At 41.0% G+C, this 21,259-nt stretch overlaps 1 protein-coding gene across 1 annotated transcript in view; it reads left to right on the top strand.

The window, feature by feature from the left end:
* LOC140227466 (uncharacterized) overlaps positions 1-20,897 on the top strand; it is an 89,706-nt gene extending 68,809 nt beyond the window's left edge. Inside the window, exons 4-8 of the mRNA XM_072307870.1 lie at positions 3,636-3,688; positions 7,626-7,902; positions 8,286-8,353; positions 19,188-19,275; positions 20,455-20,897. Coding sequence (XP_072163971.1) covers positions 3,636-3,688; positions 7,626-7,902; positions 8,286-8,353; positions 19,188-19,275; positions 20,455-20,897 — 929 coding nt within the window. The remainder of the gene's footprint in view (positions 1-3,635; positions 3,689-7,625; positions 7,903-8,285; positions 8,354-19,187; positions 19,276-20,454) is intronic.
* The last annotated feature ends 362 nt before the right edge of the window (positions 20,898-21,259 follow it).

Here is a 21,259-nt window from a genome sequence, read left to right as displayed (position 1 = left end):
ATAGCTAGCTAGCTCGCTGTATGCGGTGGCGATGCGAGCTTACAAAAAAACGGAGCCTCGATCGTCTTCTCTGATGTGATTGGTTAATTTCCGGGATTGGCGTGTTAGTCTTTGCTCACGTACTGTTCATGAAACTGGCACGAACAAAAAATGCTATATCATTTTATCAAACACCAACAAACATCTTTATATTGATTGATTTGCAATCTTAAAGATGAACATCATCCACAATTCAAATCACTACTGATACTGCATTACAAATCCTAACATGTTTGAACGCAACAGTATGATCTAGATTTTTGTAGCAGACTAACTCTTCTATTTGGAGGTTCAAAAATTAATCTTTCTCAAAAGTGAACCCCTTTCGGAGTAAATAGCACCCATAGATGTTAAATATTCCACCCTAGTCCACGCAAGGGTGCATTGGGTCAAACTCAACCCCAAATTGAACCCTGATTTCTTAGTGTGTACTGCTCTTGAAGAAATACTCAAAAAACATGAAGAAGTCCAGCTTTTTCTCCCGATGGCAAACGTGACTATACTACTGTCAAACTTTATCAGATTCAATCACTTCCCCACCCCTCCCCTTTTATCAAAGTGTCTTTTCCACCTACCAGTCGTGAATTACCGATCTCTATTATTTCCTATTATTTCTATTCATTTGGTCATTTATATTTCCCGTTTCGCTCTGCCACATCAGCACGCCCATCACTACCTTTTTCATCTGTCGAGCGTGAACCTGTTCTCGGTCTTTCATCAAGTTGTCATGCCAACATGCCACATCATGCCTTCCCTACACTCCTAAATTCCCAAACATACAAGTGTGATAACGTTTGATTGATATTTAACACTTTTTCGTCATTTTCCCTCTATTGATGAACTGTCCTTTTCTGAGCGCTCAACAGAACATTCTGGATTGTTCCCCTATATCCTGTATAAAATGAGTATGGTGTAATCAGACACACGCACCAAATGTGTTGGTAGGAAATGATTACGCTGCCCGAATGCTTTTCCGCAAGGTTCATGTATTGAAGGTGTATCACTTGTTGTTATAGCGACTAGATGATCAATTTAGTGTCACAGTCGTACGATCTGAACACTCTTATACGGACAATTAAATGATTTAGAAAATGGTGAATATAGGGTGATGGTGGATAGATAGATAACTTGGTAGATTGATGGTGGAATTAGTGATTGACAACCATCACTTGATGGAAAGACGGAATGTTGAATTAATGGATGACATACATTTCTTAGGAGAGATATCACTTAAGCTGCGAAGACATGAAAAAGAAGTTTTCTGTTCAGTGAAAGAGCATGGATCTCACGCAGTCACGCTGGAACACTTCTGTAAATGTTTTTCTCTCGTTCATTTGAGGTTACCGGCCGCCGTCTTGCCCGGTGACAAGTGCCGTTTGATGCAAGGCAGGAGTACTCGTATCAAAATACCTCACCCCAAGGAAAAGAGACAGATAATGCAGCTATCAAAACAGATTCCCTTCTTTAAAAAATGGAGCATCATAAGAAGATGAGCATTTACGCTGTTTTCGTTGCCTCTTGAGTATTTAACGAGGTGTCAAGATTGCCACCCCAGTTGGTGAGACTTTGTCTCCGCCAACCAAATCCAACGACGGCGCGAAATGTAGCTGGAAGGGGGAAACGCCATTCCTTTTAAAGGTCTTTGACCGTCATGTATTTCACTTGATATCAATTTCAATACATCTGCGTTCATCTAAAATAATAAATAACAGAGCCAAACATATCCTACATTTCAGTTTGAGGAGAAATAATATGTCATGTAGGAAAAGTGACAACCTCGTCATCCATCAGTCAATGTGCGGGTTTTTTTTTTCTTATATCAAACGTCCTGTTTACCTTTTGGAGCAGTGTTATAAAAGTTTTTCAAGATATCACTTTTGATGCACATGTGTAGGTCAGTTGTGTCACAAAACATTCTACCATATAATTTTTTTTTGTCGTGTGGCCTAAAATATAAGGAGGTATCACTATTTTTCTCATCATACCATAGCAATGTAGACGGTTTAGTTTGGAAACATTTTTATTATAACTATTGTTCACAATTTGTATATTCAGCAATACTTAACATGGATTACACTGGTTTAAATTTTTACTTTGTTTCTATCCCTAACTCACATTTTAGAACTATTTTAAAGCACTAATGCTGGGTTTTTTGTTTTATCTGCAAATGGCAAATTAAGTCTTTAATTGGGATACTCGCTGAGACATTTAGTCTCTTATGATAGTGGGCCGGACTCTAGACTTTTCTTGAGTTCGATTCCCGGCCGACTCTTATGTTCTTTGACAAAATATTTTACCCAAGATATCCCACTGAACAAACACACGATCACACAGTTTGGTCTGTGTAAAAATAACCCAATTTCACATAATTGATAGGCCCTATATGAAATTGGGACATTTTCACAAAAAGAACACTGTGTGATCGTTTGTTTGTTCCATCTAGCTAACCCAGATGAAAAAATCGGCAAATGGTACTGAGTAATGGTGGGTTTAAAAACCGGGCAGGGCCCAATAACACTGAAGAGGCAATCTTGGGTAAATCAGACCATTATAATTATAGCTATCATCACTTTTAATGCGATAATGATACATGAGACTTTTAAGATGTTAAAGATATTGAAAATGTTTAACTCACTCAATTCATTTACACAAACACCCCAGCACCAAGTTTGCTTACTTCTCCTTCTGCGGGCTGTTTGTGCTCAATATTGGAAACCAGAATGTCGGTCAAGCAATAATCTATAGATTGGAAAGAATGTCACTACAGTCTGAAAGGTCAAAACAGGGTGTTTTTGGCGCTACATTTGAAGCCTTGTTCATTCTTCAATATGTTTTAACACAAATTTAACGAGAATTGGCAAGCCTGAGTCACGACCTCATTAAGCGGCTTCCTCGACAGGGACGAGCTAAAGCCGATGTCTTAAAACAGGTGACGGCACGTTCGGAGATATTACGTCTCTATCAAGTCTTGTTTTCCGTCATCTCGAGAGTTTACGCCGGTCAACTGAACAATGGGACAACATCGTGTAGTGTTTGTTATACGGTTCTAATCAAATTGATAAACACCTTATCATTGTCATTTGTAATTATGTCTTTTAGGCTCTTTTCCTAATCACTACACTTATCCATGTGCGCTTCCCCTTTTGATCAAACTGTTTCAAGAGCAGTGAGAATGACATGAAAATACAGAAAAGAATGAACTTTAGCTAGTCACGCTGATACTCGTCACTTACTGGCGTTTATCGTTGTGGCGGCAATATTCCTGAAGCAAAAACCTATACTAGTATATGGCATGATGAGATTACCTCATACACATATGGACATCCTGGATATATGAAACAAGGCCATGATGTACAAGCCAAGCTTTCTCGTGCACCCATAGAAGCTAAGACGGACGAAAGCAAAATACTCGACAGCCATAGTAATATGACTTCATGTGCAACAGATTGCCGTTCTGTGGATAGAAAGACGAGTGTTGACATGGCATTTGCGTTTACGATCACCTTAAAACACCGACTTTCATCCACATTTCGATAGCATACAACGATAACTTGATAATTTATCTTTCTCCCTTTCTCTCCGTTTTTGCATTTCAGCTTGCATGAACTGCTCAACGTTAAACGATTTACAACAAAAAGTAAACGCATTGGTGAGTAAACCTTTTCCATTCCGTCTCTAATCTGGTCTTTATTGAATCATTTCAAATCGAATGCACATTGTTTCACCAAGCAGGCGGATACTGCCGGTTTCCTTTCCAGGAGTTTATAATATCAAAAGAGCCCCCGTAGAGATATCATCACCAATGGACGGTCATTTTATTACCAGTCAGTCAGTGCAGTGACTTTCATAAACACAAAGTTTAATGATGCTGACGTTTTGCAATAACCTTCTGAGTACACTGCTGACGTCATAAACAATCTTCTTTTTTGTCATGGCATGCGATGTTAAAGACTTAGCGTGACTCACAGGGAGATATAATTTGCACTGGATGTCGGTATGTCTAGGACCTCAAGAAAAAAAAAACACCACATGAACTAATGTATGAATATGATTTTCTGTAGGCCCTGTAAGAATAAGCTCAGGCCAGATTGTTTTAAGTGATTTGGTGTTACAGAGACATTATTGAAATAGGTGTAAAATGCTGCAGCTCTATATACTTATCAATGAAAACTTTAAGAGTGCACGTCTTTTCAAGATTTTTTTGATATCATGTGATCGATTTGGAGTAATTACTATAAACATACTGAAAAAAAATGCACTGGATGATCATGAATAGATGATAATTGTTGTGTATAGGTCCACAAAGTGACCCTTTAGTTTCTTGCTTAGGGTGGTATCTTTGTTTTCGCATGGATGGACTCGCAAAATACGTCAGCCGCCTACAAACTTTGACGGCGGGCAACTATGGGCATTGTCATTTGAGACGAAAATAACACAGTGTGGGGATTTCACCTGCAGGGCTAAGTAGACGAGTTGATTATTTAGCCCACGAAGACCAGGAAGGATTTGGCTGTTGTAGTCATCATCTTGTCATCCGCAAAATGGCAACTCTGAATCTCGCTGCATAGCCAATATTGGTAAAAGATTAGATGGGACTGGTTTAAGTCATTGACTCCACACAAAATCAGAAAGAAGACACACATGCATACACACACACACACACACACACACACACACACACACTTTTAGAGAGAACTAGGAACGTCCATATTCTGATATGTGTTGCCAATTTCAGACTCAGTTATAAATTCTGGAATCAAGGGCTTTTTTATGATTCTGCGTTGGGAATAAGCAATCATTTATCTTCATCAAAGGGTTAAGTTTAGAAATATTTTGGAGGTGTCTTAACTCGGCCTCACAAACAATAAAAATAATAAGTGAAACTAAGATAACGAAATTGATACACCACCAAATCACAAAAATTGGGTTTCCTGGACTTCAAGGGTCAATTAAACTCGAAGCGCAAGGCGTAACTTTCTCTGCGACCAAACTAATCGTCCAACGATCCTCTTGTTAGAGTATCAGCCAGAGAGAGACACTTTGTCTAGAAAGTCCTGAAGACGAATGGGTATGATAGACACAGATATCTTTACTCTACACGCCTTATTTGTAGTCTTCATAATCTTCTCCACCGCAGATTTACTTTCCTTTGACATTCAGAGATTGCTATGATGGTCCCTAACATCCCAGTAATGGTGGGCTTGTCAATTTGATTTAGACCTCGGCGCCCACCCGTCGAGACAAAGGAATAGACGATACACACAAGGAGACTTGTCTGACAAAGACAACATTTTTTCCCTCTTTTTTGCCGCTGAAAACATGTCACTTCTGACAGCACGTCCATTTAGAGGTTATCACCAAATCGATAATTTGTTAGATTAAGCTCAACGACTTTGACTTTTTGCAGCGTGCCCTATCGCTCTATGGCTTACAACACCCCTGCCCTGGGAGTTCTTGCGCTAAATACAGCGTGACAAATGCAACAGTCTCCAGGACTGAAAACTGTCATTTTGCAAGGTCACTTGCCTTGCCTGTATTCGTCACTCTGTCAAGATTGCAGGGTATGCCGACATTCATAAGACATGACGGCATACACAACATAGGTCCATGTATATTGTCGCCTTCCTTAATTTCGTTGTCCGAACAGACATGTCAATCCACCTGAAAATGAACGTGCCGTGATATACTGCATATGCAATTAGAATGTACTGTTGCTCGCGGGCATAATATAAAAAACAAAGAGATACAAATTTCCCCAACAGTGACATGATTTTCTGCCAGTAGAGATTGTGTCTTGAACTTTTTTTCATTATTTATGTTGACCTAATCACGTCCACTGTTGAAAATTGTAGCATTAGTTTAGAAAAGCAAACTAGCCCATGGTGAACTCTATACTTTCGTTATATAGTTTGTTATGTTTGAGTAATCCATCACAACAAATTTCTGAAATCACATTCCTGTTGTTTGATATCGGGTTTTTTTCCTTTTTTCTTTTTTTTTAACAACTATTCTTTAAAAGTATCTTGATTGCTAATACTGATTCTTACATCTTAGCTGACAACACAATCTGTGCAGTCCCACCCGGTGTAACAGAGGAGAGACTCAGAGCTGAGTGCCCCTCAGTTTATAGTCGACGTCCACCCCACATTGCTGACTTTCCTCTCCGATCCACGATCCCCGTCATTACACCATTGTTCAGTGCTTACAGATTCTGTGTCAGACAGCTGTGCAGTAATCAGTGCGAGCCAATGAAAACAACAACAACAACAACAACAACAACACAGACTTGGTTATGTCGATAATATTAATAGCCAAATAAGAAAAAGCAAACACTCAGTGCGTCAGACGCATTACTGGCAACATTGAATAAGCGACAGTGTGTTGCGTTATACTAGTAACCATGGATACCGTATAAATATCCCAGACGACATTACGCGTTCTCAACATTCAGGTTGGATGATCTGGCATCCCTGAGGGTGTATCATGCACATCCCGTAGTAACGTCATAATGTCAGAGTGTCCACAATCATCAGACATCATTTCCCAGCAGTGAAGATGCCCGTCCTCCCACCCCGACCTGTTCCCTGCTAAGGTTGCCCTGCATGGGCCCCATTTCATAAAATTTGTTATCAATAACAAGTTACGATAGTCGTTATAAGCTACTGAAATCCTTGCATCTGATTGGCTGAGAGCAGAACTGTCATAGAAATGTGGCAGTTGTTACTGATATCAAGTTTTATGAAATGGGACCTGGTCCGTCTCTTGCTCTCTAGGTCGATCTCCGCCTGTTCACAGATGATCCCCCCCCCCCCCCAATCACCCCTCCCTTCAATGCTTCGGTTTTGTTGTTTTATCGTTTTCGCTGTAAGTAGCTAGCATTTTTAAAATCATGTAAAATTGTTCACAGAAAAAAAAAATCAATAAATTAGTATACTGTATGTATATTTTTTTTTCACACATACACATATTAGTCTTCGAATCCTGTGTACAAGTTACAAGTATACACATGGAGATAGAAACCTCCATGGTATACATGTGTTTTTAAGTATGAAGTGAAAATCTTGGGACTTTGAACTGCAGTCGAGATGTTTATGAGCATCACGTTCAATAAGGTTGGATGTGAGTCAGGGATGCAATTCTTGACAGATCACAAACACGAACAAAGCAAATAGACTTTGACACCAGGTGAAGCCGGTGTTTTGATGTCTTGTGAGCTGCTGTCGATTACATTCCGTTTCAGCTGCCTGGTTGTCATGTTGTGGTGCACCGTCAGTCGCATTGTTTCTCGAGAAGGCAGTTGAATCGGCATACACACAGATAACAATAGACAATCAGCACCGTCTCTTCAACTTGTGTTGATTACAAAGACAAACGTTGACAGATCCGGGGCAACGCCCAATATGTATAACAAAATTCTCGGTAAAGAGAAGCAATAACAGAGTCATTGTTGAAAATAATTAAGATACACAGACATATTATCTTTATCTCTAGAAAAAAAAAAAAAAAACATAGAAAAAGATTACTGGCAAAGCTACAATAACACCTGTTTCCTTTGTCCTTTTCTCTCGTGTCATCTGTTATTATAGATGAGCCATTCTCGAGGAGTAGTTTCACCGATGAATGATATCAGTTCTGTCAGCTTCAACGGACACACGCCTTCTGTACGAGGTCCCCAGGGCCCAAGGGGGCCATCTGGTCCTCGGGGAATGCCCGGTGAACGCGGCGAACCTGGCCTTCCGGGACCTCCTGGACCAAGCGGCCCAAAGGGTGATACCGGTGCCACTGGTGCTGCGGGCCCACCAGGTCCACAAGGGGTCCCAGGGCTGGCAGGACCACAGGGCCCACCCGGGCCTCCATCACCAGGTGGGAATCTTTTTACTTGTGAATTTCCCTGTAAAATCGTTACCATTATCATATACCTGAAAGCTCGTAATAGACTTACAACCCCTCATATCACATCATGATTGTTGCTGATGGTTTGGCCTTGTACTTTTTGCTAGGTAATAACTGAACATTTAACATTCAACATCATTTTGTAATTGATTTAGTTATACAACCTGCTTCCTCACTATGGCAGTGTCAGTTCGATTCAGACTGACCGACTGCACTTTCTCGGAAGAATTTCTGTTTTACTTTTTGTCATGTTTTGTGTCTGACAACATCACAACATGGCGCCTTTCGCTGCTTAGTTCATGAGCAGATGTCCCAGTAACAGGAATCCATGATATTTATTTTCTTCTGCACAGGTATCGTCGGACCACCCGGTCCGCCTGGCCCGCCGGGCACAGCCGATCCTAACAGTATGCTAGTCACGGTGAGTGAATAGATCATGAATGATCAACTAGAAGCAAATGTCATCGTAAATTCTAGATTTTAGAAGCAGTCACATGATAGGATCATTCTTCACTCGAGAGCCCCTGCTAACCCTACCGGTAAAATCCATTTGTTAGTGGTGATTGTGGTGATGATGGTACGAGTGACGGTGACAGCGATGTGATGATGCCATGATCAAGATGATGGTTGTGATGCACCAGTGGTTATAGTAAGAATGATGGTGGTAATGGTGGCGGTGGTGGTGGTGGTTTCGATAGTGGTGATTGTGATCATGATGGCACTGACCTTTGTTCAATTAGTAATGCCAATGGGGACATTGGTAGTGGTGGTAATGGTGGTAGTTAGTGGTAATAGTGATAAATGTCATGGTCGTGGTTATGGTGATGCAGATAGCGATTTTTGTCTTATCATGGGATGATGGTTCTTGTGGTGGTGATAATGGTAATGCTTCTGCCACTGGTGGTGGTAACGGATATAGTGACAACGATGATGGTAGCAATGGTAATGGAAGTGGTTGTGGTGTTTGTCGATGACGTAGGGAGCTGTGGTAGTGCTGATATAAGCAGAGAATGGTGATGGTGATGGTGATGGTGATGGTGATGGTGATGGTCGTGGCGCTGGTGATGCCAGTGTTGTAAGGTCTTATGTGGATCTGATGGAAGTGGTTGTTATGGTGACGGTTGAGTGTGAGATCCTGCTAATGGTTATGATGATGTTAATGACAAAGGTAAAGAAGGTGGAAGAAGTAGCTCTAAGGGATCGATCACCAGTGTCCTTACCACCCAAGTTACATTCGATATCAAGATTTGTTTTCTCAAACACGTTCACAATCTGTGACACATGAGCATGAGTCATCGTCTGCTATTTGCCTTCGTACAAACAACTTTCTTCTTTTTCGCGAACATTTTTGTCCTTGATTCACGGTCAACATAACTGTGTCTAGTGTATGCCCTCTTTCACGAGTCCTTGTGATTATCGAATCCGTGCAGATATCTTTCTACCCACTTCATTCCTCAACTCCTCACTCCGTAGCTTGCTACATAGATGTCACTACGCAGTTATTACGATAAAATGTTCATGATTAAACACCCCAGCATTTAATTGCTAGCTGATGTCAGCTCGATCTCACACGCTGAAGCAACATCCTTCATCGTGACAGAGGGGGAGGTTCCCAGCGAAGCCTCGACGAGTGTTCGTTCGGTCAGTGGCCGCGGAGCAGTGCACGGTGACGACAACATTGTCGACAGCCAGCGCATGCCTGTTTTCATTCCCCTCGGGATTCAGATCTAGCTACACTTTCATAAGTGGGTGAAAGAGCACACGGGTCGAAAAAATAGACACATTCAGGGAGAGACAGACAGGCAGACAGACAGTCAAAGAAGAGAATGAAAACAACAAAACTTGAACATAAATTATGAAGTATCACAAAAGACAGACAGAAAGAAAGAAGCCATTAAGGGGGAGAATTATGTAGATATATTATGGAAGAGTCATTGGCAGTAAGAGAGATTGAATGTTCGAGTGTTAAAGAATTGTACTTGGCGTTTCTTATATAGTAGAAGTTTACGGTAGAGTGTGATGTAGAGAATGGACCTTCGTTGTAGGTACATAGAGGGTAAGCGAGGGAAACGAGAGTTGTGCTAAAAAGACTAAAGAAAAAGCATGGGAGGCAAATGACGAGAAAGAAGGCGGGACCAATAGTAACACCTATATGGTACAAAAGACGGGAGGTAGGAATAGAGACAAGAGGAAGAGGAAACATCGACGTGATCAAAAACGAAACAAAGTGAGAGAGAAAGAAGGAACAAATTTGGAGATAATCGGATGATGTTACAGGTAGTTTAAGGAGCAGTGTAATGACAATGACAGTGCAGGATTACTAAACACTTCCCGTTGAGTTGTCCCGGAAATATAGATATATAGCGTATATAGATTGTGAGATCCCTCCCAAAAGATTAGTGCTTCGCAATAGTAGGACTAACACCATGGATACAAATGATGACAAATGTTCATACAAAATAACCTCTGACAGGCAAACGGACAAATGGCATGATCGCTTGATTTTTAATGTTAGAAGAATGAAAACCCCATAGAGAAGAAATATATTCTGTTTTTCAAGAATGCCATGAACCACCTGATGAGAATAATAAATAGATCAATGTCCTAACATCTGCCTCTTTTCCTCGATGGATGTTGCTCGGGAATCGATTGCTCAGTATGTTTGGATAAGAGTTAACGTGCATCAAAGTGTTATAGTTTCTATTTCCTCCCTGAGGTATCCAACGTCAATTCGTCACTTCATTAACGTTTTGCCATCGCCCACTCGCCTCCTTTCTTTCCAGAGATGGAAAAAAGTGGAAAATGACTCGATTGTTGCTGTAAGCATTATATCTTGTCAACAAAGAAAATATAATTGAAGACTTACCAAGTCGGCGCCAAGCCATCATGACAAGCGAAACAGAAAGGAATGACATGTTTAGTGGCTGAATTTCATAAAGAAAGAGGGGAGTTGGGGTGGGGGAGGGGAGACTGAATGAGCGAGATGGGGTGAATAGGGGATCGAAGTAGGAGAGGGGATATAAGGCTAGATGGCATTCACCTCGGGGCTGCGTCGATGTTTGTTCGGCGGATGGCTGTTAATTCGCAGGGCGACACTGACCGCGACCCTCTATGACAGTTCAGATACCGTCAAGTGTCGTCCATTTTTCTACACGTCATCCATCAACCTTTCACCCCCTTTCGAGATGCAAACTGCTACAAAAAGGAGAAAAATATGTTTGCAAGACACAACTGGTCCCCTCACTCTATCTAATGACTCAACAAACTTGAATGAGTTCAAGTCAAGGCGAGGATGGTCAAGCTTCATACACTTTGTGGGGAAAAACAACAAAATAGATGACTCATGATACTCGATAAACAACAAACCTGGATATCACACCTACCCGTCAGAAGTTTCCCTGGGGTTGTGTTGTACTCGAAAATGACTGACACCCTTCAGGTCAGCTCGAAAATCCAGCCTTATATCTTGACAAGGAACACAACCGTCCACCACGATTTTAAGGTTATCCCCTCAAAACTCTGAAGCGATGGAAACATGTTTATATTTTTCTCTCACGTACTGGTAGATTAGATCCAGAAAGTATAACTAGAGCACCAATAATTAGGGGCGTGATGGCCTTCAGTCCAGGCCATTTGATGCAACTCATTCCCCTCGTAGGATGTTTAATGAGCACAATTATGTTGTCCTAATTACCTTGGGGCTTTAGGTATGCCTTTTAGACATTTATTCCCATTTCGAGATAAACGGCTTGATTTGCCGTTAAATAGGTCGTGGATTGCCCACGGTGTCAAATATGAGAACAGTGACAGAGCAAGTTGCTCGCTCGGTACTGTGAATGATAACTGTAGGCCTATTGATAGTGCGACGTCACTCTATGGACCGCTGTCCGCCACGCAGGTCACGTGGTCTATTTAAGAGTCGACCCATTTTTGCCCTTCTTCAAATGTAGACTGGTCGTGATCAGCTGTATTTCTTGCATGGTAGTATGGTAAAATGTTCGAGTTTTCTACTGCAAAGAACTTTTACAAAGTTAATTAAAAAAAAATAGCTCAGGTATGAATAAAGAATAATAAGAACCGACATCCCGGCAGTTTTCTTAAGTTTTCAACGTGAACTACATGTAATTTATCATGATAAACATAGATAAAGCCCTCTTCATCTTTGTTTTCCCTTAGTCATGTGAGTCTTACAATACAATTATCACTATTTTGGTGTCATCATGTAGAGATCGCCATTGGTATAAAGACGGTAGATAGTTCTTTGCGGAGTCTGCAACTTCAAAGTGAACCACATCAAAGGCCCTATATATTCCATATGTGTTAATTAATTGCCATGTTTTTATATCGATAATATAAAAAGGTATAAACTTTAATCATATCAGAGTGAATGGAATGTGACCCATCTCATTCGAAAACTCCTAGGAAGAAAGGCATCCACTGTCAGCGGAAGGTGATTACGCTTTTACGTATGCTGATGTTCTGGTGTCGAATGCAAATTGTACAGTCAAGAGAGAAAGTTTGTTGGACTTTGCAATACGCCAAGCGTATGTGGGTGAATGAGAGTACTTTCTTGTTTCTTCTGTTTTGACGTGATAGCCCCGCCGTCAAAACACTTGCCCACGTCTGTTAGTTAGGACGGTGTGGGGTAGGGGAGGACGGCGGTGCAAAGACTCACTGCAGTCTGCGCGTGTCAGGAGTCATTAATAACAAACGCGATGGCAGAAGTGTTTACTTCCGTTTTTGGCAGCAATGTAAGGCACATAGGAAATCGTGGAATTCATGTGTTGGGACTGTGGCATCAGCTGTTTCTTTTTCCTTTTTTAAAGCAAAAGATTTGACTCTCTGTGGCTAAGAACAATCTTACATTTATCTTACTCTTTGTCTTGTTTTTGCCGCAAAGTTGTTATTGCAGTGAGTGCGTAATTTTTACAATGAGGAAGTCATAATAGAACGAATGCTTAAGTATATCAACCACCCAAAACATTTTGAGGAGATTCACCCCGTTTGCAAATTGGAAGTTAATATTTCAGGAGAGCGTCTGTGAAAGCTCATTGTCAGAATTTCAATCTTTCCCTCGGTTGTGTCACCATAGCAGGCGGCGAAAATCATGATTTGGGTCATTTGCTTATGGAGCCGCTGTGCAGGCGGCCATAGGCTTAGTCCTTAAATGTGTTTTGAGTGCCAATCATTGTCAATTGTTAGCACAGAAAGCTCCATACACACTGTCCAAAGTACCAGTCACAGAAAGGGTTTACTTTTGGGGAATTACAATAATCATATCGGAGGTACCTGATTAGGTGGGGAATTAGATAATTTCGCTCCTGTCTTCAAATTTCAACAAAATTATATCGACGAATTCATGAATGGACAAAGGAGTGATAACTAGTGAAGAGGAAGACCCCTTTCATGAGCGACAAAGCATTTTTAGTAATGGCATTTTAAATTGCTCATAGACAGAACGAATGGTGGGTATTACCCAGGCCATGGACCCAGGCAAAGTCACACCAAGAAGGGGGGGGGGGGGGGGGGGGAACCCACCTCCTTGTTCACACTCACGTGAATGCGGCAGCCATTTCGTGATGGAGACTGGAGACTGTGTCAGTATTGTATGACTCACCGATATTCAACAGCTCGAGACGTACCTGATAATTTTCGTATTAGTGCACTTTTGCTTGAAATGTCACTAAGCAATAAGAAATATTGTTTTCAGTACTCACCGTGTCAATGAAAATGTGATTTAATTTTCTGTTTGAAACAACAAACAATCAAACAAACAAACAAACAAACAAAATGAATAGATTCAACTATTATTACAACGGTTATCTTATAAAAATAAGAATAAAAATCCCGCGAATGCGTTGTATGTCATAATTAATATGTGATGCATTTTTAGTTTTTGTTTCAATTATTCTAAGGCAGGTTTAAAGAACACAACGGAAGTCAGCCGGTACAAAATATTGCTTTAAACCCCTGGACTTGAAGTCTAATTGTGACAAGGGAAGATGGGATAAATCTAAATTTTCTGCGGTAAAACTGAAGGAATTAGTCGAGCTTGTATACACCCATCCTCGTGACGCGGCACACCACGCTCTATTCTCGTCGTCTTCTCTATCTTACCGCCCCACTTCTTACACACGCTGATCGTCGGGTGGAATTTCTTCAGAAATACGCCTGGATTTGCGGAATATTTTGTATCCAAATACAGTCAGACGAGAGAGGAATTCCTCCTCAAAATACGCGCCGACACTCTGGGCTTTCGGCCGCCGTATCCTCAAAGATAACGGGTGCTTACTGCCGTGATCCCGCGCCACATTTCTTTGATTTCGTTGGGCTTTGGGGACGCTTTTCGGAGATTCCGAAGCACTCTTACTGCTTTGAGTCCCTGAGAAGCGTCAGTTCGAAGGCTAGACTCTGCACAGGGAGTGAATGGCAGACTTCTGGCACTTAAGAAGAAATAAGAAAGAAGATCAACTTGGTCTGTTTTCACAGCCAAAGCACAGCTGGAGAGTGCAGCAAGTGTGCTAGTGTGACACTAACTGACTGTACGCAATGTCTTTTTGCAATAAACCTTTGAAGTTTGAAACCGAACACTGAACTAATTTTATCATTTTTTGGACAATTTAAGTTCATCAGGAAAAATTGTTCCTTCAAGACAGCAACTCAAAAGAGCAAGACCAGACACTAAAATCTGTTCGTACCTATAGGAAGCCTATACGTTGAAGCCAGTCACCAATCGTATGTGTATTATACCGATTTTTCTTTGTATGAATAGCACAAACAATTTTGAAGTAGTCATTCCAAAATGTATCATTCATGAAAGATACTGGCACGCGTAATTTGTTTCTGTTGTTGTTGTCGTCGTCGTCTTTTTTTTTAAATCATGGATAGGTTTTAGGGGTACATACGACAAAGAAAAAATACAACATCAAAGATTTTCACTCCTACTTGCACTGGCGCGGAATTGTTCATTTTCGTTTGTAGAATTTTGTTTTAGGGCTTTAAAATAGCCCCAACACTGCACTACTATGTTGACGGAGATGTGAGCAAGAAGTTGAGCGGTTATTTTACCACATTTGTGTGTGTGTGTGTGTGTGTGTGTGTGTGTGTGTGTGTGTGTGTGTGTGTGTATGTGTGTGTGTTTGTGCGTGTGCGTGCGTGTATGGTGCTGTTGTTGTATTTCTTGCGTGGGGGGGGGGTGAGATTTAAAAGACATTCTCACTGTCAAAACGACTATTCGAGGCATTTCCAACAGGACCCGTCGGGGACCTGGGAATTGAAAAAGAAACATATCGACAGGATGTTGAGTGGCATTGGTGAAAGTTTGGAGGTGGCGCACGCACTGCGACTGTTTTAAAGGAAACCCCAAATCCAAAGAGAAATGTGGATTGAGTGAAAGCAGCAGCATTACTAGAACACATCAATGAAAGGAAAATCGGACAATCGATGTTAAAGTTATGCATTTTTACAATTTTGGTGTTGGAGACTACTTGAGTTTACGGCATCATGTGTGGACAACGTTATAAAGAAAATATAAAGAAAATTAAACATAATTTCACTTTTCTATCATTATAAAAGAGCACATGACTAACCGTTTTCAGAGAGCAGATGGAGTAACTAGTATACCCTTCACGTAATGTCAGTATCAAGTTGATGGAATGTGTAATTTTCATGAAAACAAAAAACAAAACTTTTGCATCGATCGTCCGATTTTCCTCAAACTTTAACTTATGTGTTCTACTAATGTTGCTGCTTTCACTCAATCCACATTTCTCTTTGGGTTTTGGCTTCCTTTAAAGTGAAATACCACACCATAGTTGCAAACTGACTTCAGTGAACAAAGTTTTCACGTAAATTCAAATAAACAAAGAAACAAATGTTAGATTTTCATCACAATCTGATCTACAATAAGACACTTATAAGGTTCTTTGATATGCTTGTTTCCACGAAACTGAGATGGTGTTAGTGGTATAGCAAACATTATACAAATCGGATGAGGTAATGTTGGCATTGATGTGCATTCAATTCTGTGCGAGATTTGCTTTTTGAGGTCTCCTGCAATCAAACAGAAAGAAAATATTATACATCTTCCCAAACATTTTTAAACCGCTATAAAGAAAAAGTATCCGGTGAGTAGGCTTTGCCTAGGATTTATTTGAGTCTCACTCCCGTGCTCCCATCCCTACATTCTCTACATTGTGACTCCTGTGCAGTTTGGGTTTGTTCATATTGTCCTTAGTATTAATCATTGCCAATATATTGATAATCTTCTAGTCTGCGAGAGTAGCGAGTGCGAGTAGCGAAAAGTCAGCTTCTTGCATTCGACCCGTAGACTTCACCACCCGAGTATACCAGCCGGTGTTCGTATGATTAAATATAACTGCTTCATCGTGAATTCTCGGTATTCTTTACGAAAAGTGAAGCAGATTCTTTTACATGCATAATATAGGGTATGACTCTCCTACACATGGGACTTATAAAGGCATGTAGGGCTTTAAGTCTCATCCTAAAAACTTAGCAAAGTGGATAATGTGTTTTGCCAGGGAGCACTACTGCAGGAGCTGGGACTCGAATCAGCGACCTCATGTATGCATGGAAGCCCGTTGATCTTCTCCACTTGGTCTAATAAAACCACTCAGCCACCGCAGCTCCCATGCAAAAATTGGATTCAAGTCTTTCTTACATGATCAGTCATCACACAGTTCTCGCTTTGGAAGCAACGGTGAGATAGGACAACATGATGAGAGCAAAGTAACTGAAGCAGCGAAGAATTATGATCTCCCTTCAAAATTATACTACTCTTTGCTTCCCAGGAGAATGAAAATATAATGATGGATGGGGAAGTAATATTTCCGTCGTCAGGGTCTTGAATTTCCCTCCATCAAGACGGGAAAAAATCATTCCCTGCTATTTCACTGATACACTGTATTTCTAGACATGAAATAAAAGAAGAACACATACAGCTAATGTACAATCCCAAATAGATGGGCATGACGATGTGTTCAGTGAAATTCCTGTCAGTCGTGAGCACGTGCGACTTGTAAACATTCGATAAATTGTATTGTATACGTCACACCGCCGGTCGGTTATTTAAAAAAAAATAGCAAAAAAAAAGAGAAAGAAACAAAAAATAAACGTTTCTGGGATATTTACGACGCCGTTCCACTTCCTAGATTTTGTGAGGGCCAATAAATTCTTAAACGAATGGGATAGTCGCAAACGCAGGGCGCAATGTAAACAGCAATTTTGAGCTAGACTTTCATTAAGCGTCCTTTTTGTATGATCTTCTTCTTCTTCTTCTTCTTCTTCTTTTTCTACTTCTTTTCCTCTCTTCCATTATATTGATTTAATTTTTATTCTTCATCTGTTTCGGGCTTTCTTTTCGAATTTTCCCCTTGAAATTTTGTGGCTTTTCTGTGGTTTCCTTCAATCCTTCAATATTTTCTATTCTTTCCCTCATGCTTTATATTTGATCTTTATCCACTGTTAAGTCTTCTTTCTGTCCTGTTTCTTCTGACTCCTTCACTTCTCTTTTTTCTCCCTCTCTTTCACCTATTTCATACTTCTTCTCCATGGTCATCATCATTCTCTTCTTCTACTTCTTCTTTTCCTTCTCTATTTTTTGCTCTGGTCCCCAGTGTGTTCCTTTAACCTCTATACTCCTCCTCCTCCCTTCCCTCCTCCCTCTTCTTCTCACTTTTTTTCCTTCCGTTATCTATCTCTCTCTCTTTCCATTCATGGCCACTCTGACATGCGAACCATGTTTAGGGTAGCCTTTTGCCAAGGCGCTCTAGGTCTTTGGTGGAGAGCGAATGGGGACGAACAAAGCGAGCCCAGGAGAGCGCGACAGCTTGCCCGTTATAGCCAACATACAGCGAGAGGGTCTTGTCAAAAGGCTATGTAAGGCCAACTTGCCTGCAGGAGAGAATACTTTAGCATAATTATATATTGTTATAGGTCTGTTATACTGCTGGATCTTAAACTCCCATAAAATCAGACGTCTCGTAAATGATTCGCTTCCAGCGTTGGTCTTCAGAGAGGAGGAAAATCAGATTGAACGGGGCTCATAATATCTACCGAGTCTTGGCATTTAATTTCATCTGGAAACGGACCAAGCCTCAGACATGCCAGACAAAATACTGTACATGCAACTTGCACAACTTCTTACGTACTATGCTTGCCAGTGCCTCAAAGTCTGATGACAGTGTGCTAAAGATTGCCGTCAAACTAATAATCATAATTATCCTCAGAACTTAAGATGAACGTTTAGTTTCACATTTCATGCTTTCCGTAAATTCCAACATACTTTGCAGTTCAACCAGTGAGTATGAAAAAACTCCAAATCTGTAGAGCGACAGTTTTGTCGGAATGAAAACAAGCATGACCTGACAACAATTTCAATTATTAGGGCCTACGTCTCAGTAAATTCTGCAGTCCGTCCAATAAGTCCTTTTGAGAAACACACAACTGAATGAAGGCCTATTAAAAAATTTTACCCTTCTGGAATGAACATATTGTGTTGGCCTATAATGCGTTGTCTTATGGCTATGGATATGCCGTTTTCATGAAATATCCTAGCATAATGCAGTAGACCTAATGAGTCCTATGCTATCTATAAACACAAATCTTAAAGTATAAGAGCTGATGTAATAACATATAGAGTGTGTGGCAAGAATGTATATAAAAATGTTTGTAAATTTTGATGAACTTTCTTCACAAAATATACATGATGGACACACATGCAGTGCATGGGTCTGCAAAGGTAGCCTAGTAATGTACTGGAATTTACGGCGAGCCCCGAAAAAATTCAATTCAAAATCTAACGGTCAATAAAAATGTACTAAGTGTTACCTTCCACTTTCAATACTTTATGGGAGTTTCTAAAATGATACTCTCTTCAACATACCACTGTATTTATACAACTCTTCATTTAAGGCATGCAAATGGGATTCCCTACCTTTAAGACCCATTTGATTTGCCATGTTTCTTTTCTCCACTAGCTATTTACTAATCTTTCTGCTCAGGTAAGATTTTTTTTTTTTTTTTTTTTAAGCGTGTCTCGTGGCGTAAATGATAAATCTCTCATGAACTGTCTGTCATTCCCAGTGGTATTTTCGTGCAGCCATTACGTAATACTTTAGTCACGTGCCGAAAGAAATACTCTCGTTTAACGTTGGATAAATTCATATTGAGTGACAGCAGTTATACCGTTATTATTCCCTCGTTCTCCTTTTCTCTTTGATCTTTGTGTCTGACAGGCAACAGAACTCCAGGGTCTTCTACTCGAACTGGCTCAGCTTAAGGACCGCGTCGATATGCTGGACCAGCTGATCAGAATTAATCAAGGTGCCAATTTACTGCTTGCAAAGAGAGATGATGATTACACACAGTTGTTTCTTTTTCTTTTTCTATTGCTCTTTTTCTTCTTTGTTTTTGTTTTGCTTTTCTTCTTTTATGCTTTCCTCCTCCTCCTCTTCCTCCTGCTTCTACTCATTTTTTTTTTTGAATGTATAGATCAATTTGTATCATAGGCCGTGTGTCATAGGCCAAATGTACATCAAAGTTTGCATTGTGAGGGAAAAAACATTTGTTTGGTGGACTTTAAAACATTAATAGCATCAATTTGCAGAGCGAAAGATGTTTTGACGAACTAGTAGGCATTATATCATTTTCCAGAGACATTTGTTATTGATTAGTAGCAGTTGTGATTCAATGGATAAGACCATCAAGGCCTGTCGGTCATGAGGTCCCTGGTTTGAACCCCCTGGCTGCAGCGGTTTGTGCCACTGGACAAGGCACTTTGCCCTCATTGCCAAGTACTCCGGAGGGGACTTGATGATGTAGCCGTCTTTCCCGTGGTTGCTTTATTTATAGCATTCACTGCTTCCTGGTTAGTAGCCATGTAAAACAAATGATAATTCAAATCAGTTCAAAATCGACTCAAATTATGAGTTTAATGTATGATGACTGTAGCTACGTACTGGTAATACAACAACTAGGTTTGCCTCTTGTCTAAGAATAGGGAGTTTAGATTTGAGACGCGAACGTTAAGGCGACGATTGTGTTGACCGTTCTCCTCTCTTCCTGTGTCGTGTTGCAAAATACAGTGTAGCTTTTAGATTTGGCGAAGACGCAGCCTAGCGCCCCTACGTCGTTGGCCATAATGGCATGCATCAAGTAGTTCTCTGCGTCACGAAAATCTTAAGCTCCCTTATGCATGTATCTAATTGTGGCTACAATTTAGCGATGCGTTGCCGTGGCAGCCATTTCATCTCCTACTTTTATTGGTACCATGGGTACCATTGGTACCACTGACCTTGCCCCACGAAAAAAAAAAAGTTCCGTGACCCCTGTAATGAAGTTTGATTGCTACCTCAGTAGGATCAGTCTTAAGTAGGACTGGGTTATCTTGCAAATCATATTCTATTTCTTACCCCTCATCAATCTTAGTATGTTCTAGAATCGGTACACTACGAGAATGAAGGAAAAAGCTTAAAAAACTGTTTTTCTGTCCTCAATCACCAGGAGGTGGTGACGGTTCCGAGCCAGATTCCTTCTTCCCGATGTCTGTGGATTCCAGCGCCGCACAGCCAACCCTACAACCAGACATACCCAACAGGGCGGGAAATGGCGAGGCCGGCATTCCGGGGCCCAACGTCGACGGAAGCGCCTTGCCGCCAGGGTCCTCTGTTGGCACTCCTGATGGCAACACCATGGAAGAAGACGCATCGGGGGCTGGGCCGGTGGGCGCGGCCCCTGTGACCGGCTTCCCACCTGTGCCCTCCGTTATCCTTAGAGGTGACGGTCTGCTACCCACCGACGTCCTCGCTGCAGGAGGAGTACCAGTCGACATGCCATTCAACGCTCAAATAGAAGCAGCCCTCCAAGGGCCCGAACAGACAGAATTCGACCCGCTTGCAGGCGTTCGTCCAGAGTCCAAGACTACGCAGAAGAAAAGGAACGTGTGATGACGGTGATGATGACGACTATAATAACACTGATACATATGATGATGATGATGATGATGATGATGATGATGATAATGACTGTGGTGTCTTGGCCCTTTTCCCACTTTTGAACCTTCCTTCTTCCGAGCTTAATAATTTGATCCTGCCTTGTGTCAGTAACGGTGTTACAAACTTACGATTTGTGGTATCTATGTCCATTAACGACTGAGAAACTAAGATGCATTTTTTCACGTCACGAGAATCATAATATCCAATCTAGTTGTGGAGAGCTGCAGAAGATAGCAAATACGTGGGCAAATCTGCTTGCCTTCACAACAAACGTCTGTTACTGGGGAGACCGTTTTTTGAACGGAAGGGATATT

Source organism: Diadema setosum, chromosome 4 (genome assembly GCF_964275005.1).
Source record: "Diadema setosum chromosome 4, eeDiaSeto1, whole genome shotgun sequence".
NCBI classification, from domain to species: Eukaryota; Metazoa; Echinodermata; class Echinoidea; order Diadematoida; family Diadematidae; genus Diadema; species Diadema setosum.
This window is presented reverse-complemented; position numbering and strand designations above follow the sequence as displayed.